Source organism: Nicotiana tabacum, chromosome 7, assembly GCF_000715075.1.
Source record: "Nicotiana tabacum cultivar K326 chromosome 7, ASM71507v2, whole genome shotgun sequence".
Taxonomy (NCBI): Eukaryota; Viridiplantae; Streptophyta; class Magnoliopsida; order Solanales; family Solanaceae; genus Nicotiana; species Nicotiana tabacum.
Window position 1 is genome coordinate 4611538 of NC_134086.1, and position 19177 is coordinate 4630714.

Sequence of the window (19177 nt, forward strand, 5' to 3'; positions counted from 1 at the left end):
AGTAAGAAACATAAATAATGACTGAGAGTAAGAAATCACGGAATCACAGAGTAATCTATAATGCGGCAGTTTAAACAAGTAATATAAAAGCAATAAACCAATGGAAATGAAATATGGAGATGCTACAATAAATAACCAGTTAAGTGACAGACATATAACGAAAATCAACACATAGAACGGTACCCTATAGTACTCGATTCGGCGTGCAGCCTGATCCGTATATTTATCGTCGACGGCGCTCACTGGGATATGCAGACTCCGGAAGGGTCCCCATACAGCCCAAGCACAATATCAAGCCATCTCGTGGAATCAACTAGGCCCTCGGCCTCATATCAATATCAATATAATACTGTTGCGGCGCGCAGCCTGATCCCATAGTATCCTCACATCTGGCCCTTGGCCATACTCAGTCCAAAAATCATATAAGCCTCTCGAGCATTTAGTAAAACAGTAGTTCTCAGCCCAAAAATATTATTTAATATATCTTCTTAGTTTCAAAAATCGAGTAAAAGTGGCTGAGTTGTAAAACAGTGGAAAACGGTACGACTGAGTTCAAGTAGTAAGTCTAAACAGTGAGGAAATAGTGTTAAAACTCCCCGGAGGGTTCAAATAGTTGGCACGAAGCCCAAATATAGCAATCAATCCAAATAATGAGGATAACAAATAAGCTTTAATTAAATACGTGGTAAAAGCGTCACTCAGGACGGACCAAGTCACAATCCCAAATAGTAAACGACCCCACACTCATTATCAAGCGCGTGTCTCACCTCAATATAGCACTACAATGTGCAAATCCGCGGTTTCAAACCCTCAGGACATCATTTATATTCATTACTCACCTCGAACCGGCTAAAGCTCTAGCTCACTATTCCCTTGCCTCTCAAATCGGCCTCCTCGCGCGTCGAATCTGAGCAAAACCAGAACGAATACGTCACAATATGCTAAGGGAACAAAGCCCAAGCGAAAACAATTGAAAAATGTCAAAAATCTCGAAATTGGCAAAACCCGAGCCCCGAGCCCACTTCTCGAAACTCAGAAATTTTCACATCATTAGATTCCTTATCTCCCCACGAGTTCATACATATCAAAAACACCAGAATCGGAGTTCAATTGACCCCTCAAATCTTTAATTTAAGCTCTCTTAAACTCAAGCCCTAAACTTCCATTTTTAGTCCATTAAATTTCAATCCTAATTCATGAAATGCCACCAAAGAAGTGTGTTTTAAGTCCAAAATCTTTACCTTATCGAAGTTCCCTTGAAATATCTCTTCAAAATCGCCCAAAAACTCTAAGTCTGAAGTTAAAAATGGTTAAACCCTTTAAAAATCATGAAGAAGAGACATATATACATTCTGCCCAGGGGTTTTCTCATATGCGACCCCTTTACCGCACCTGAGGTACCGTATTTGTGGTCCAACCAACTGCTTCTGCGGTTTCTCATTAAAATTCCAAAAGTCGCTTCTGCGACTGGACTTCCGCATCTACAGCTTCGCAGATGCGGCCACCTCGACCGCTTCTACGAAAACTGCTCCCCAGCCCAAACTTCGCATCTGTGGCTTTTCCCCTCGCACGTGCAGCACCGTACCTGAAGTTCCCAAGCCACAGGTGTGAAAACACCAGAAGCAGCACACTTTTTGCAATCATTCAAGTTCAAATCTTCCCGTTAACCATCCAAAATCACACCGAGTCCCCCGGGACCTCAACCAAAAACACAAACATGACCCAATACCTTGTTCAAACTTGTTCCAATCATCAAAACACCTCAAACAACACCAAATCTACTAAATCACATCGAATTCAAATCTAATTTTCTAAAATCTTCCGAAATACGTTTTCGATCAAAAACCCAACCAAAACACGTCCGAATGACCTGAAATTTTGCACACACATTCCAAATGACATAACGAAGCTACTGTAACTCTCGGAATTCCATTCCGACCCTCGGATCAAAATCTCACCTACCAACCGGGAATTGCCAAAATACTAACTTCGCCAATTCAAGCCTAATTCTACACCGGACCTCCAAAATCAATTCCGATCACACTCCTAAGTCATATATCACATCCCAAAGCAAACCAAACCATCGAAACTCATATCCGAGCCCTCTAACTCATAAGTCAATATCCGATTGACTTTTCCAACTTAAGCCTTCTTAAAAGAGACTAAGTGTCTCATTTCTTACCAAAATCACACCAAACGCAAACCAATCAACTCAACCACATAAAACACGGATAATGAAGCATAAAGAAGTAGAAATGGGGAAAACGGAGCGGTAACTCATGAGACAACTGGCCGGGTCATCACACAGTGGCAAAGATCACCACACCAAACTGGATCGTACGTGTTGTTATTTGTTATATAATTCATATATACTTTAGATTTATTGTTTAATTGACTCCATATCTTACATTTTTCTTAGGACTGATTGTGGTGCATTCCTAATCAAGTATGTGGAGTTGTTGATGATGGGAAAGGATGTGAAGAAATTCCAACCTGAAGACATAAAAGACTTTAGAAAAGAACTTGCAACAAATCTTTGGGCACATAGAGAGTGGAAAAGAAATTCTGGTTATGATACACCACCAGGAAATGTTGGCGACGACTATGATAGTGAAAATAAAACTTGATGTCCGAAAGAGCTGTAGTTTAGTTGTAAAGAAAGTTAGTTGTGGTTGATTTTTTGTATAAAATTGCTGTAAAGAATCCATATGAATTCTGAAATATCTTGTAAATTCCTCAAAAGGAACTTTTATTTTGTTTGCATAGCATAATTGTTTGTCACAACTATGCAAAATTACAATTTCAGAAGTAATGTGAAGGCACCATGTTATTAATTTCTTTGTTTCTGTCAAGTATTGATTTGTCCATTGAGCTTGTAAGTATTAGTTCAGGACCAAGTGTAATTGAACTTCAGGACCAAGTATCCTTAACTTTTGAACTTGAAACTCAAACTTCAGGGCCAAGTGTCCTTAACTTTTGAACTTGAAATTCTAAGTTCAGGACCATGTGTCCTCAACTTTTGAAATTGAATCCTTAACTTTTGAACTTGGAACTCAAACTTCAGGACCAAGTGTCCTTATTTTTTGTACTTGGAACTGTAAGTTAAGGACCAGTGTCCTTAACTTTTCAACTTGTAAGTCAAAGTTAAGTACTGCATGTCCTTAACTTTTGAAATTTGTACTCAAAGTTAAGGACTGTATGTCCTTGTCTTTTGAATTTGTAAGTCAAAGTTAAGGAATGTTTGTCCTTAACTTTTGAAATTTGAACTCAAACTTAAGGATTGTGTGTCCTTTACTTTTGAACTTTGACTCAAAGTTAAGGACTGCATGTCCTTCACTTTTGAACTTTAAACTCAAACTTAAGGACTGCATGTCCTTAACTTTTGAACCTGTAAGTCAAACTTAAGGACTGTATGTCCTTAACTTTTGAATTTTGAACTCAAAAGAAACAAAAAGAACGTAATTAGAAAGAAATTTTGAAAATTTAGACATCTGCTCAAATAAGAATAATCTAAATGAATCCATTTTATAGCAAAAACTTAAAAGAGTCGATAAACATAAGTGGATATATCTACTATTCTCTATGCTTTCTTGAAAATAGATGGACTGCAGGAGAATATATACAAGTTGTTCTATTATGACCAATTCTTCTGCAGCAACCACATTTGAATGTTATTTTTGATGACTCGGTAGCTGGAATATGCCTTTTCTTCTGCCTTCTACCTGGTGGCACTTTGAAATCTGGAGGTTTAGCAATTTGTGACTTAACACTCTCTGGTACAATCCAAGAATCAGTATGTCCTACAAGATGTATTCGCCTTTCATATATTTTCAGCCAAGATTCCTTTAAGTACCAGTGCGAGCAAAAGTTGGACTTCTTGATGTTTCTCTTCTCGATAACTACAATTGCATGTATGCATGGTAATTCATCAAATTGAAACTGAAAACAATCACATGTTCTTTTGTTTAAGTCCACCAAGAATGTTATTCCTTCTTCTTCAACTCTAGAATGCCATGAATCAACAGGGAAGACCTTCAATGTTAAAAAATTATAAGTTAGCACATTATGTTAAATTATATTAAAATAATAACCTAAACATAGTACATAATACTTACATTCAAAGTAAATGCTAAATCTATCTTTTTCTTCAATTCCTCCTCTACCCAACAAGAAACATCATAAAAAGTTCTTTATGCTTCATTTCTTCTTTCATAAAACCAACGTTGTAGCTTCACTTGAATGAAATCCATCATTCTTAATATAGGCAGCTCCCGTGCTTCTAATAGGACAGAATTCATTGACTCAACTATGTTTGTTATGAGCATGTCATATCTTCGTTGTGGACTACAAGAACGTGCCCACCTTTCTGGTGGTTCTTCCATCAAGTAGTCATAAGTCTTCTTATCTACTTTTGCTATATCTGACATGTAAAGATCAAATTCTTTGCGCCTGTATACTCTTGCAGCACTTTGAAAAAGTTTTATGACCTTACTTTTCACTTTCCTTCGCTTTAGGTTGTGCTCCAAATGATAGATACAAATCCCATGGTGGCTTTCAGGATATACTTTTGCGATGGCATATGCAATAGCTTGATGCCTATCTGATAAAAAAATTAAATTCTCACGGCTCCAAATTGCATTGCGAAGCTCACTAAAGTACCACTCATAGGAATTGTTATTTTCAGATTCTGCTATTCCAAAGGCTAGTGGGAAAATTTGGTTATTTACATCCTTTGAAACTGAAATCATTAAAACACCACGAAATTTTGACTTCAAAAAAGTTGCATCAATAGAAATCACTAGTCTACAATGATTCCAACCAGATATTGATGATCCATATGCATAAACATATAAAAAAACCTGAAAATACAGTATAAAATAAGGTTAACAGAAGTTAAGGACAGGCAATCCTTGACTTAGACTAACAAGGTCAAAAGTTAAGGATAGGTAGTCCTGAACCTTAGGTTACAAGGCCAAAAGTTAAGGACAAGTAGTCCTGAAGTTAGATTAACAAGGTCAAAAGTTAAGGACACGCAGTCCTTAACTTAGAGTTACAAGTTATAAAGTTAAGGACATGCAGTCCTTAACTTAGAGTTACAAGTTATAAAGTTAAGGACATGTAGTCCTTAACTTTGAGTTCAAAGTTTAAAAGTTAAGTACATGAAGTCCTTAACTTAGACTAACAAGGTCAAAAGTTAAGGTCACCATGTCCTTAATTTTATCACTTGCAACTCTAAGTTAAGGACCAAGTGTCCTTAACTTTTTGACTGCACACATAAAAGTTAAGGACATGCAGTCCTTAACTTTTTAACTGGTTAAAGACAGTATGTCCTAAAGTTTATAAAATAGACTAATAAATTCTTTTTTGATTTTTTACCTGTTGTTGTCATATATCTTTATGTTAGTATATGTTCCCGGGTTTTTACTTCTCATCATATACAAGTATGAAGACAATAATTCATAATTCTCTTCAGGAGTTCCTCTTATTAAAGTGTAAGCACATTGAATAGCACGCCACACCTTGTGATACCTAATGTTTAGTCCATGCAATTTTTGCATTTCTGCCATGACAAAAGCTGGTGTAACTTCAAACCTTGGGTCTCAAAGATTGTCGATAATGTAACCACTAATCAACTTTAAAGTTGCATGCCTTTGATCAGCTTTCATAGTATTAACAGAGCAGTCATGATTTTTCTCAATCTTTACTATCTTAAACAGTGTTGAATCTTTAATTCTGAAAGCACGCACACACCACCCACACCTATTATCATTGCATTTCAATGAATATCTTGTTGAGCTTGATCTAACAACCTTGAATTCAAAATATCCTTTAATTGCTATATTCGAAAATCAGTTAATTATACTCTTCTTTTTGTCAAATATTAATCCCACTTTTATTTCATCCAACGAAGCATTTTCTCTTAATATCGTAGTTGGGGATTCTTTTTTTTTCAAATTTGACCTTCGTCTAGTTAGTTGAGTAGAGGTTTTTTCAGCAACTTCTTCGATTACCAGTGCACTCTCTAAGACTTGAATACCCAAAGCTTGTTCGTTGTCAATCTCTATAATGCTTTGTCCTTCTACTTGAATAGAATCAAATGTTTGAAACACCTCTTCAGCTATTGGTTGAGCTTCAACCATATCTATTTCCATTATCTATTGGCATTTGTTTTGATTGTCATTTGAGTTTCTCTGTTGACATGTTCAAAGGTGCTTGTTGATCCAAAAACTCTTTCCGAAATATCAACAATGAAACGACGGCCCTTGAAGAGTGAATGACTTTTTAGAAAATCTATACATGTGTGAAGATCTAAATCTTTCCCTTGCTTATTCCAAGGTTGATATCAAACCATATCACTGCTTCAAACTTGTCTCTATCCAATTCAATAACTTCAAAGATCTGTTTAATGAAATCTTCAAACTTAATTGCCTCAGGTAGTAGAACAAGCTTTGTTTGATGATCGAGATACTTGTAGTCTTCAGTCCATCTACCATTAAAATCAACTAGAATGTATATTGTTTCCATCCTGCAAGTCAAGAGAATGGGAAACTCAAAACATATTTTAACTTGGAATTGTAAGTTAAGGACCAAATGTCCTTAACTTTTGAACTTGTAACTCTAAATTAAGGACCAAGTGTCCTTAACTTTTGAACATGGAATTCAAAGTTAAGGACCAAGTTTCCTTAACTTCAGGACCAAGTGTCCTTAACTTTTTAACTTGGAAATAAAAGTTCAGGACCAAGTGTCATTAACTTTTGAATTTGGAATTCAAAGTTACGGACCAAGTGTCCTGAACTTTTGAACATGAAACTTGAAGTTAAGGACTGCCTGTCCTTAACTTTTGAACTTGTAACTCTAAGTTAAGGACCAAGTGTCCTTAACTTTTGATCATGTAAGTCAAAGTTCAGGACCAAGTGTCTTTAACTTTTGAACTTGGAATTCAAAGTTAAGGACCAAGTGTCCTTAACTTTTGAACTTGAAACTTGAAGTTAAGGATTGTCTGTCCTTAACTTTTGAACTTGTAACTCTAAGTTAAGGACCAAGTGTCCTTAACTTTTAAGCATGCAAGTCAAAGTTCAGGTCCAAGTGTCCTTAACTTTTCAACTTGAAACTCAAACTTCAGGACCAAGTGTCCTTAACTTTTTCAAAACAATTTGCAAAACCATGGCAGTATGTCCTTAATATTCAGAAGAACAGCAAAAAAGTTAAGGACATTGTGTCCTTAACTTTTTCAATTCAATTTACATAATCATGACACTATGTCCTTAATATTAGTAACAACGGTCATGTTAAAGACACCAAATCCTTAACATTATGTGCTCAATTTTTATAGAATTATCACAGGAAGCGATGTCCTTAACCTTATCAATCCAGAAATTCAAAAAGAAAATCAAATTCCTAGTAACGAAATAAAAATCAATAGAAACACACAAAAGCATAACTTACTGTAAATTTATGTCGATTTTGGACGAGAAAGTTGAATCGACGATCACAGTCAGAAATTTGAATTGAAAGAGAAGCTTCTGCAATTCTATAGTTTGAAATTCGACGATCACAATCTGATGCTGCTGCTGCTGATCGTTAATAAAAGCGTAGATATAAGTTATAGCAGAAGGGTATTTTCGTCCAGTCAGGTAAAAGTTTACTAAACCAGTGGCTAAAGACTAAAGATATTTAAAACATTGGCTTTAAAGCAAAGACATGTGCTCTTAATGGCTATTTGTGCACATCGCCCCTTGTATGGTTATAAAAGCTTCTAATTAAGGGTAAAATTGGAAGTTTAAGCTAAATTATGTCCAAATTTAGAAAGGGGTCATTTTTTTTTGGAACGAACCAAAAAGGAAATAGGTTCACATAAACTGAAACAGATGGATATTAATTATTTTGGATCAAGCTTGTACATTTTCCAAAAAAGTCTCAAACCTTTAGAACTTCTAAGTAAAATATTTTGAAAGTTAACTATGTGACACCCACGTCAACCTCTATCTATGGCCATCAAAGCCCAGATGGTAGCTTCTTCTAGTTTAGACGGGCAAATGCACTAAGTCACGCCCCAAGGCATCACTCTGCAATTTCCATATTCGTCATGTCAAATCATTGGCTATGATAGTTATTGGGTTAAAATAGTCTCAAAATACTCTTAATATAATATGATATTATCTGCTTTGGGTCGGGTCCGCACCTTATTCCCTAAAAGGCTTCACGCTATTAAAGGTAACTATCACCTTATAAATATAACACTTTTCTTTTTTTACTTTTTACATGAAAGCATCAAGAATAGTGGTAAAAGCAAAGAGGTTGGAAAGTTAAGAAAAGGATAAAAAGTACAGCTGGAGAGCACAACAGATGCATATATTGAGACAAACACATCTTATCTAATAACCTAGTGAATTTCCACGGAGAGAAAATATAGTCATACTGTTATGACTTTGAACTATTTTTTTGTATTTTTTGGAAATTTTATAGTATTATTATTTAGGACACTAATATTCTAATAGATTTGAGAAAGAAAAATTTGTTGTCCTTGTAGGATAGGAAAAATCATTCTCTTAGGGGTCGTTTGGTAGGTTGCATTAGAGAAAATAATGCATGTATTAGCTTTTGGATTTAGTACATATTTTCAACATATGTATAACTAATACATAGCAAACTATCGTATTAGCAATACCAAGGCTATTAATGCATGCATTAGCATGGTTAAAGATAAAGCTATACTTAAAGTCCCTTAAAATTAAAGAATATGGAAGATATTTTATAAACAACTAATTTTCTTAAAAATAATGCAATGCATTTTAATTTTTAAAACACCACACCAAACAGTGGATAGGAAATAATCTCTGCATAACTGATACTTGCATTACTAACCCATGCATTATAAATCCCTACGTTACGTTACTAATACACCTTATTAATCACTATTCTTATGCATCCTACCAAACGACCTATTATAGTTTTAAGACTACTTGTAATCTATATATAAGGGTTATAGGTAGAGATTTTTTATATATTGTACACTTCTTCTCTTTGCTTCTGCTCGTGGACTAAGCTTAGTAGAACTTCGATTAATCCATGTATTATTTTTTCTTCTCTATTTACTTTGTGTGTATTGTGTGCTAATTAACCTAACGATCTTCCGCTACCATATTGGCTTTGATAAATATATGTGCAATGCTACGCACGACATCTACGCCTATAGTAAGTTTCAGATGTAATGAAGTCAAAATTAATATATATCCGATGCTACACATGACATATGGTTCGTGCATCTATTGTCAATGAGATTACATTGTTGGTTCTCAGGCTGTGGTAACATCAGGCAATAAAGAGTTGCTCCTCCGGAGCCTCACGCTTAACTGGCTATACTTGTCAGGGGCGGAGCTACACGTTCCATAACGGGTTCGGTCGAACTAAATGACTTTTGCTTAAATAGTGTATTTTCGTTAATAAATTTATTAAATATATACAAATATTAAATTTAAAACTCAGTTATTACAATTTGAAATCGTCGTTCTAAAATCCAGAACCATAAAATTGAAATCTTAGCTCCGCCTCTGATACTTGTTGAGCTTGTGACCAGTTTTGTGCTTGAACATCTTTGTTAATATGGGTTGTTTGTTTGCAATTTTAACATATAGGAAGTTCAAGACTTACACATCTCAAGTCAAAAAACTGATGTTGTATCACTTTTCTACCCTTTTTCACAGCTTATGATTGGTAGGTGTACTTATATTTAACTAGAAAATAACTTTTGTACTTGTGTCCTTAATTGAATTTTGCAGCACCGTGCTGCATAGAAGATGTAAGATGAAGGGATTGTAGAAATTAAAGGGGAAAACAACCACCAACCTACAAAAACAAAAAAGAAACAATGCTTCCTGAACCAAGGGGTGTCACGCGACACATCAGAAAATTTTATTAGACATATATATTAAGACTGTGAATATAATTATATGTACAAAAAAAAAATGACACCTCTTAACGTCAAGAGTTGCCGGAGCGTTGTTGGGCGCATCAAACCCACGACTTGTCTCTTAAAACACTATCTGACCAATGGGTCAAGGCTATCTATTACCTGTAGATTTGATACTAATAATTTTGATACGCCCCTGGTCATGATGTATGTAGATGGCATCAAGAAATCACATTGGAAGACCATTTGATAATAGTCTTCAATCATCTAAACATACAGCTGAAAAAAGAGGAACATGAACAAATTCTTCCCACATGAATCTATGTTTAACAATATATTTAAAAAAAAATAACCTTAGCAATCAGTAGTAGTGTCACAATATAAAATTAAAGGATGTGCGCTTTGGCTAGCAGCATAATATACTTCAACATGAGCATGGCTACAAGAATTTGCAACGACAGAACTCCACTTACTCTGTCTGTGCTTAAGCTGCAGTTGCCTAAGCAATTGTCAAATTCAAACACGTCCTCATTAGTTTGATATCGACATGGAGCAACAAAGGGAAAGCGAGCATCTAAAAGAGTACCATTTTTTTGTGACAAGCATGTGCGTTACCACAGCTTTCGAAGATTTCCATAAACATCCTGTATCAAACATATTATTTGCACATTAGATGCACGTAGATACTCGAAAACATCACATAGGAGTTTGTTTCTACTTACTTTGATAATGATGTCTACCCGGTTGCATCCTTCAATATCTTCAACTTCTTCCTTAATTCTCACAGCTGAAGCCTTGAGAGAGTCTTTGCTGCATGAAAGCACCTTAATCTGTTTCAGTGTTTGAATATCTGTAAAGCTATTGGGGATCTCCTCAAGCTCGTTACACCATCTTATAACAAGTGTTTCGAGAAGGGGAAAAGATTCATCTGAGGCTTCCCACCTTGAGATAACTAAGCGATCCAGTTTTAAGAATTTAAGTTTATGGAATGTGATATCTCCGAGGCACCACTCTTCTGATTGAAGTTCCTCTGACTCGTCCCACCTTGGATCCCTTAATTTGAGATACTCCAGACTTGATAGTCCCGCAATAAAGGAAATCATGCTTTCTATACGAGCCGTGTGTAGTACCAACTTCTTTAAACATGAAGGCAAGTGTAACTTGGATACAACTTGGGACGAGGGAATGAAAAGGCGAAGTATTTGAAGCTGGGTAAGACTCTCCAAATTGAGACAAATCTCTGTACAATCATTCACATTATCAGCATCATCCTCGCTATCAGAATCTATATAGTCAATGAACTTGATGGCAAGTTCTTGAAGATTAGGACAGCTCCCCGATAAGACATCCAGTAATCCATTGGCATCGCGAATTTGATGTAGAACATTCTTTAATATCCTCAAACTTTCCAATTTAGAGGATTCTTTGAAGATCTGCTGCTTATTGTTTTCCAAATCAAAATCAGTCCAACTAATCTCAACATGCCTTAGTTTTTTCATTTTCCAAAACACCGCTGGTAACCCTGTACAATTACCAGCACACTTCACAATTAAAGTTTCTAGATGGGGCAGATGTGGTTTTGGATGGAAAACGAACTTATGTGTGTAAACTGCAAGGAACTTCAGGTAGATTAGTGGTAGCAATGTAGATGACAACAAAATATTTACTTCATAGGAACTCAAATCCAAGACCTTAAGAAGTCTCAATTTACTAACCAGAAGATAGGGATCCCAAGAACGAATTACTCTTTCAGTGGTCGTTATCAGTGACCTCAAGTGTTGGTGGAAAGGCTTCCGTGTTTTGAAAGGCTCATCAGTGAAATTGAAGATCAGTCGACTTTCCTTCCAATTGGAAGGTTGAAATTGGCCCTTCACTGCAAACTCTGAAAGCTTAGTTACAATGGGGCCGTTTATCGTCCAAACTAAAGGTTCAAAGTAGGTATGATGCCCCTTCACTGCCAACATAAACTTTTCTTCTCTACTCTTCCGAAAACAAAAGTGAAGCACTACATCATGAACCTTGCAGTATTTGACTTTACCGTTATACCTTCTCCTTGAAACCATTACAACGTTACTGCTAATGAGATCCAACAAGTAACCTTCAGCTACCTCTTCCAACCTCCCAGATTCAATGTTCTTCACAAAGCCTTCCGCGATCCATAAGCTAATCAACTTAGACACTGGAATTCTTGCATCCTCCGGAAACACCCCCATATAAAGAAGGCAAGGTCTTAAGTAATCAGGCAAGTTATCATAACTTAACTGCATAGTGGAAAGACTATATCCTTCGGACTTGCCAACGTAGGAAAATAGAGCATCTTTAACCTCACGCCACCAAGATTCTTCCATTTTCTTCTTTTTAATAATTCCAGCTGCCAAGACAACAACAAGAGGCAGTCCTTTGCATGTTTTTGCAACTTCTAGACTGACATCTTGTAGTTCAGGTGGGCAATCTTCCTGTTGGAACACTTTTTTCTGCAGCAGTTGGCAACTCTCTTCTTGTGTGAGGAATGGAAGAGAATAAGGATCGGTATGTTGCTTCACTTGCTTACCCACTTCCTCGAGTCGAGTTGTTACTATTATTCTACTTCCATTTTCATCATTTGGGAAAGATAATCTTAAGTCATCCCATGCCTTAACATCCCACATATCATCCAAGACAATCAGATATCTCCTGCTCATTAAGCTTTTCTTCAACATGTGAGCGAGTTCATCATCCTTATCTACCTTGTTCTTGGAAACTTGACTGTGGATCTCTCGTAGTAACTCTATCCAGCTATATGTTTGGGAAATGCAACACCATGCTAGACCATCAAAGTGAGAAACAATCACTTTATTGTCGTACACCTTTCTAGCAATAGTCGTTTTCCCTTGTCCCCCCATGCCTACAATTGGGATGATATCTAGCTCATTTGTACCTTGAATCAGATATCGAATTATTTGTTCTGCTTCATTCTCAAACCCAACTATCTCCTCATCATTCACAGTATTGCTATGTTGGGTTGGCAAATGTTTAGATGGCTCTACCACATAGCAAGGCTTAAGATCAAGGTTTTCCGACCACATCTCTGTCACCTCCACACTAATATGCTTGATCTCTTCTATGATTGTAGGAAGTGAGCAAAAGAGATGCCAAAGTGAATTATATTGAGCAAGTATAGAGTCAATGACAACTTCAGCTTCATATGCCAAATTGATAATACTCCCCTGAAGATCTTTAAGAATTTCATGTTCATGTTGCACCTTTGCGACATCTCTTATAATGGATGTTAGCGATGAGAGCTCTTTTTGTAAAATACCAATATGAGGCTTCAACATGACTAAACCTGATTCAGATTTCAACATTTCATCCAACTTCCTTAAAAAAGAACCCAAAAGGATGACTCCACCAACTGTGGGAAACTGACCATAGGGAATGAATTTTAAGGATTTGTAGTACCTCTCTTCTACTTGTGCCTTTAAATTTTCACTTCTCTCAATTATCTCTGTCAGGGTAAGATTAGTCTTGCTGGTGTGATCTTTGATTGTAGAGCTCGCACGAAGCTTTTGACTTAAAAACAATGTTTCACCCACAAGAGCAACAACCTTTTCCAAGACCCCATTCAATCTCTTCCCATTAATAAATCGATTTGGCACACCAGCAAGAAAAACCAACAAGAACTCTATTGCCACATCAAAATTTCGAGCAGAAACATTAATTGGAAAGTTCTCAAGAATTTTGTTACTGAGATACACCAGTAGAGCACGGAGATGACGCAAAAATCCTTTTGGCAATTTTTTGTCCTTAAAAGTTCTTGATTGGGTAAACTTCGAACCTTTTACTTCACCACGAAAAATCTTCTTCATTTCCAGTTCCACAAGCATAATCAGGCATAGTAGATAAGGAGGTTTACTTAAGATATTATTTAGATTATCTTCATCCTCACCCAAGATCCACAAAGAAAAACAAAATTGTCCCACATTGTCAGCCATGAACCGAATTCGTGTCTCCAGACCTTCCAGCTTCTCATGGTCGATGTAACCATTCATCTCCGTGGCATATAAGTATCTTAAAAATCTCATCTTCTTTTGAATTATTTTCACTTGCTTTAAACATCGATTTGTCTGAAGGAGTAGTCCATCCGTCAAAAAAGTTTCAGACTCATCCAATTCCAGCGACACCAGTACATCATTTAGATTCTTTACGAGGCAATCCATATATTCCGACAGATAGGAATCATTCAATTCATTATTGTATCTTGAACTGGCATTACCTCCAATGAATTCCAACAAATGTGATACTAGCCTTTCCACATTAAGGTTAGTTTTGCATTCATCTGGAATTCCACCAAAAACTGAGTTAAGCATTTCCACAATCAATTGGGCCTTCTTTATGATTTTGGCTAAGGAATCAGGCAAAAGAAAAGGATAGTACTTTATAAAGGTTCTCAAAAATCGTAGCTCCAATTCAAGTGTCTCAATTTCATCAATCTTGACGCTATTCAGATCACCTCCAATCTTGATCCTTCTTAGGTGATCTAACATATCCTCAATTTCATTATGAGCCATCTTCCTTAGATAATTCCTGAAAGTTCACCAAACTCTTGAAATATTAGTTTCATTAAGAATAACATTTCTCTTTCAATTGCTACAATTAATGTGAAAGATTATACACCTTCCTTGCCATTATGGTTATGGAAAATTTCACAAACCTCCTATCGTAAATGTTGCTTCATTTCACTTCTCCGTTTTTAAGATATAATTTTTTTGAAGAAAGCTAAAGTATCAGTGTCTAATATAGTGCTGGGGTTATAATGCTGCGATTAGTAATTCCTGGATTATTTAGTACCAGTTCTTTGTTTGGTTCATTGAATTGAAAATGGGATAATACGGTGAATAAAGTTTTGTTTCCAAATTTAACCTTCGATAACAATAAATCATGGTTCAACTAATTCACTTCAATGATAGCTGAAGAGGCAAATAATTATTTACGGATATAATGTGTCGAGGGAGATTAGAAAAAAATTATTGAAATATATACCTGATAAAGACCAAAGTTTGCAGTAGGAGAAAACTTGTAATTAATGACAAGTGAAGATTAATATCAGCATAAAGGTTGGAAGGAAGAAAGGTTTCGGTCTATAGGGCCTTCTCACAGTAGTGAATGAATAATTATTGGATTGGATCTAAATGCTACCAAAAGTCAATGGAGGAATTATTTATCATATTATTAGTACAGGTAGACAGCTAATTGGCCTTCTCATTGGCCTTCAAAGTCAGTGGTTGCATTAGTTTTTGAGCAACATGGCTTAGCATACTATTATTAAAACAGAGAGACAGCTAATCTAGTATTATTACATACTAGAAGAATATTTCAGCGGTATTCAGTCGACAAATATATTAAACTTGATCATGCAGAGGCTGAGATATTAATAGTTTTAGACAGGTGAATCTTCCAGTAGAGGCAAAGACAAGTTCTTTTATAGGAGGGCCTAGTGATTTGCATCAACGATATACAAATGCTATTGCATTATTGCAGCGAGCGTCTCTGTACTTATTTTGCTTATAACTATGACATGTAACCCATCATTGATCACTCACCCCACCAGCTAGCTAATGCTAGGCAGAAGCAAAGTTTCATGAAATATTCTTCCATGTTCGTTGGGCTTTATCCAGAGTGGACTTCTTGTTTTATGAAGATACAGTTTTTTTATATGAGCAGGAAACTTTGCATAAAAGGTGTATACTAAAGTAGAGGATCTAACAAAAAGACGTGATTTTCTACAAAGAGCGTCCAATCATACACCAAAAATTTATATCAGAATGGACAGTGACACGATAAATACTTGACATCCTCTCCCTCTTGCTTGCACATGACCAACAGATGTGATTCACATCATGTGAATTATCTTTTTCTTTCTCAATTAGCTTTATTAATGCCTTCAAATGATAGAACAAAATTTTAACTCGCTAAACTTAACTCTGACTAAGGCAGCGGTTTAACTAGCTATAATTTCCCTATGATTTTGTAGTTTAGGACAAGATTTATCAATTTTCTTATTTCTGTCTGCTACTTTTGGCCTTCCACTTAAGCAATGGAATCTTCTTACATAAAATCAAATGTAGTTCTGTCAAAGAATCAACCAGTGTTGTGTTGCGGAGGTGTTTTTGTATAGTTATTCCTCAAAATACTAGTACTTGATCCGAAGTGTCCTGTACTATTCTGGCAGAAGTTCCTGCACTATTTACTTCTATGCTATGTCTTTGTATCTCAAAGGTATGCTGAAGTTTCCTGGCACCAATGACTAAAAATAGTGGTAGTCCCAAAATTAATTAAAAGTGAACATTCCAAGCATAATGTGATGTTTGACTTACGAATCATGTTACTCAAAAACCTGTAACAACACAATCTCTCGTTTTGAGCCTTTGTGCAAGTCAATATTACTATTTGGAACTTGTTGGGATGGTTTGGGCTGGGACCCGAGGGGCTAGGATGGGTCTCGTCACATTTTGGAACCATGTTGCAGCTGCAGTTTTCTGCTATCAGCTGGTGCACCGTGATCGAGGAGCAGAACCACTTCTACAATACTGTTTTCTTTCTATTACCAATATTATTTACAAATTATACTAGTTATTTTATCTTCATCCCTAGCAAGTCAAACTGTGAAGGAAGGCATAGAGTGGATGGTGGCGTAAGGATTCTTCATTACCTCCGTGTAGTAGATAACAGCTTAATAGCCCGTTTGGCCAAGCTGCAAAAATCAGCTTATTTTGAGAAATGCTTTTTTTCAAAAGTGCTTTTCTCAAAAGTACTTTTGGTGAGAAGCAGTTTGTGTTTGGCTAATTAGTTTGAAAAGCACTTCTGAGCAGCAATTAGTGTTTGGCCAAGCTTTAAAAAACTACTTCTAAGTGTATTTTTCTCAAAAGTGTTTCTCAAAAAAGTGTTTTTGGAGGGAAGCTACTTTTTTCTGCTTCTCCAAAACTGCTTCTGCTTCTCCTCAAAAGCACTTTTTTTCCTTCTAGAAGTTTGGCCAAACAGGCTATAAGTCATTTACATATGCTCAACATCTGCTTCTCCAAATATTTCAGATTTACATCTGCTTCTCCTCTTAAACCCTTTATGCAATAGTGGTAGCAATGTGTAATAGAAATAGTAACTATAATAGTAGTTTATGATGTACCTAATTGACTTGGACTTTGATCAATCGGTATGTGTTTCAACAGTTTGATTAAAATTATTGACATTGAACAAGATGTAATATTATATCAAATTAATGTAAATATCCTCTGTCACTTCATTGGTTGGACAGAGGCATCAAATGTATTGAATCCTTTATTGCTAGATATATAAATATATTGCAGTCTCATTTATGCTTGCTGCATTTTGTTTTCCATTGACAAGAGAGGTTGCTATGATGGTAGGCGACCTCCACTTCCAACCAAGAGGTTGTGAGTTCGAGTCTCCCCAAGAGCAAGATGGGAAGTTGGGAAGGATGTCGGGGGTCTATTTGGAAACAGCCTCTCTACCCCAGGATAGGGGTAAGGTTTGCGTACACACTACCCTCCCCAGACCCCACTAAGTGGGATTATACTGGGTTGTTGTTGTTGTTGTTGTTGCATTTTTGTTTTCCATTATCATGAATCTGGAACTTCTCAAATTCAATAACTGAGGACACAGACTTTGTCAAGAGGAGCAAGGGTGTTGATTTTCGCAACAACATGAACTAAGGTGTACTCACTAAAGGTAGAGGTCCCAACAAAAATGGTAAATGGGGCATTCCGTTGATTAGGGGCAGATCCAGTGCATCAGTTACGGGTCCCCGTGAATCCAGTAACTTTTGTCTAGATCCGGTATTTGTATTGAAAAATTCATTAAATGTATAAGAATATTTAGCTTGGAACCCAGTCCAATAATCCAGTTATTATTGTATATTAACCTGAGAACCCATAAACTTAAAATTCTGAATTCGCCTCGCCGTTGTTTTTCACCTAGAATCCTTACTCCTCAGTCAGTATTAACCCTTAAGGGGCTGCACATATTGCTTTCTTCTGATTTACATTGACCACAATCTGAACACAGGAAGAACATGGACTCCTAGAGCAAGTTATGTTACTCCCTCTCCAACACTCTCCACAATCCTAAATATCCACAAAAATCAAAAATAATAAAACAACAAAAACATTCATAGCCACACAAATGTTATCGCATATCTGAAAGTTGGAACCACAAGTTTCAAAAGCGTCATAGCCACACAAATGCTATGGCATACTTAAAGACCACGAGTTAATAAGTCTTCCTTTTTTTTTTAATTAAACTTTGTACTCAATCAAATAGGTTCATATAAATTAAAACGAAGGGACTGGTTTTTATTCATGTCTATCAATACTACTATGAGACTATAAAAAGATTATACACAATGCTATTTGTGACTCAAGTTTCAAATATTTGCTATAAGTGACTCTTTTAAAATTATTGCTAATGACACATATTTTAAAAGCCTCAAAAACCATTATTTACACAATGCCCCTACCGACTATAAAGCTTCTGAAAGATTATACACATTCTTTACATTTATGAAAAAGTGACTCAAGTTTCAAAAAAAAAGAAGATGCAGACGAAGAAGAAGAAAGCTTCTGTGGGTATCCCCCAATGTTCTCCTGCTGGTTTGATATATATCAAATTGAAGGAAAAAATAATTTTCAAAACTAAGACATTTTATAGTAATTGTTATAGGAAAAAAAAAAAGCAAAATGGATTCATGTAGTTGTTCCTATAGCAATTGAAGAACTTACAGATATGAAGTGAAACCAACTTAGAGATTTGAGAAAGAAGTCAGCTCAAGTCTAAAAATCAATCAGCGTGCTTTTATCTTCATTCGCCTGTTCTTTTTGTATTGAAAGCGAGGAGGCGGGGCGGTATGGGTTTAGATATATGCGGGTCCGGTGCGGGTTTAGATACATGCGGGTGCGGTGCGGGTAATTTGTTTTTAGTACATCTCTTCTGCACATCTTTTGAAAGTTTATAGAACTGCAAGATGGGCTTTTTTGCCTTACTACATACATCATTTATGTTGCTATTTTTTATTTATAAATACTCTCTTTTAGGAGGATTTATAGTGTTTCCAGGTTTACAGCTTATTTGGATGGTTATTACTTATTGTATTATATTGTATTGTTACTTTAAATACAATATTTATTTTGATTATTACTTAAATTTTATTATATCGATTTGTTAAATTCGTCGTTACGTAACGATGAAATGTGCCACTTTATGTAACGAACGATAAAA

General features: G+C 35.9%; 2 protein-coding genes across 4 annotated transcripts; both read right to left on the reverse strand.

The window, feature by feature from the left end:
* Nucleotides 1–4190: 4190 nt before the first annotated feature.
* Nucleotides 4191–6152, reverse strand: LOC107760923 (protein FAR1-RELATED SEQUENCE 4-like). Its single transcript, XM_016579056.2, has 2 exons — nt 6012–6152; nt 4191–4859 (listed from the first exon to the last, which is right to left on the reverse strand). The coding sequence occupies exons 1-2, from the start codon at nt 6150–6152 to the stop codon at nt 4191–4193; spliced, it is 810 nt and encodes a 269-aa protein (XP_016434542.2).
* Nucleotides 6153–9872: 3720 nt separating this feature from the next.
* LOC107760927 (putative late blight resistance protein homolog R1A-3) lies at nt 9873–18922 on the reverse strand. Of its 3 annotated transcripts, XM_016579060.2 has the most exons (4): nt 18682–18922; nt 10633–14473; nt 10497–10554; nt 9873–10409 (listed from the first exon to the last, which is right to left on the reverse strand). In XM_016579060.2, the coding sequence occupies exons 2-3, from the start codon at nt 14455–14457 to the stop codon at nt 10522–10524; spliced, it is 3858 nt and encodes a 1285-aa protein (XP_016434546.1). In that variant the 5' UTR covers nt 14458–14473; nt 18682–18922; the 3' UTR covers nt 9873–10409; nt 10497–10521. The 3 variants fall into 3 exon arrangements, with proteins under 3 accessions (XP_016434546.1, XP_016434544.1, XP_016434545.1); XM_016579058.2 differs by having other exon boundaries at nt 9873–10554; XM_016579059.2 differs by lacking the exon at nt 18682–18922 and adding an exon at nt 14930–15211 and having other exon boundaries at nt 9873–10554.
* Between the last annotated feature and the right edge of the window lie 255 nt (nt 18923–19177).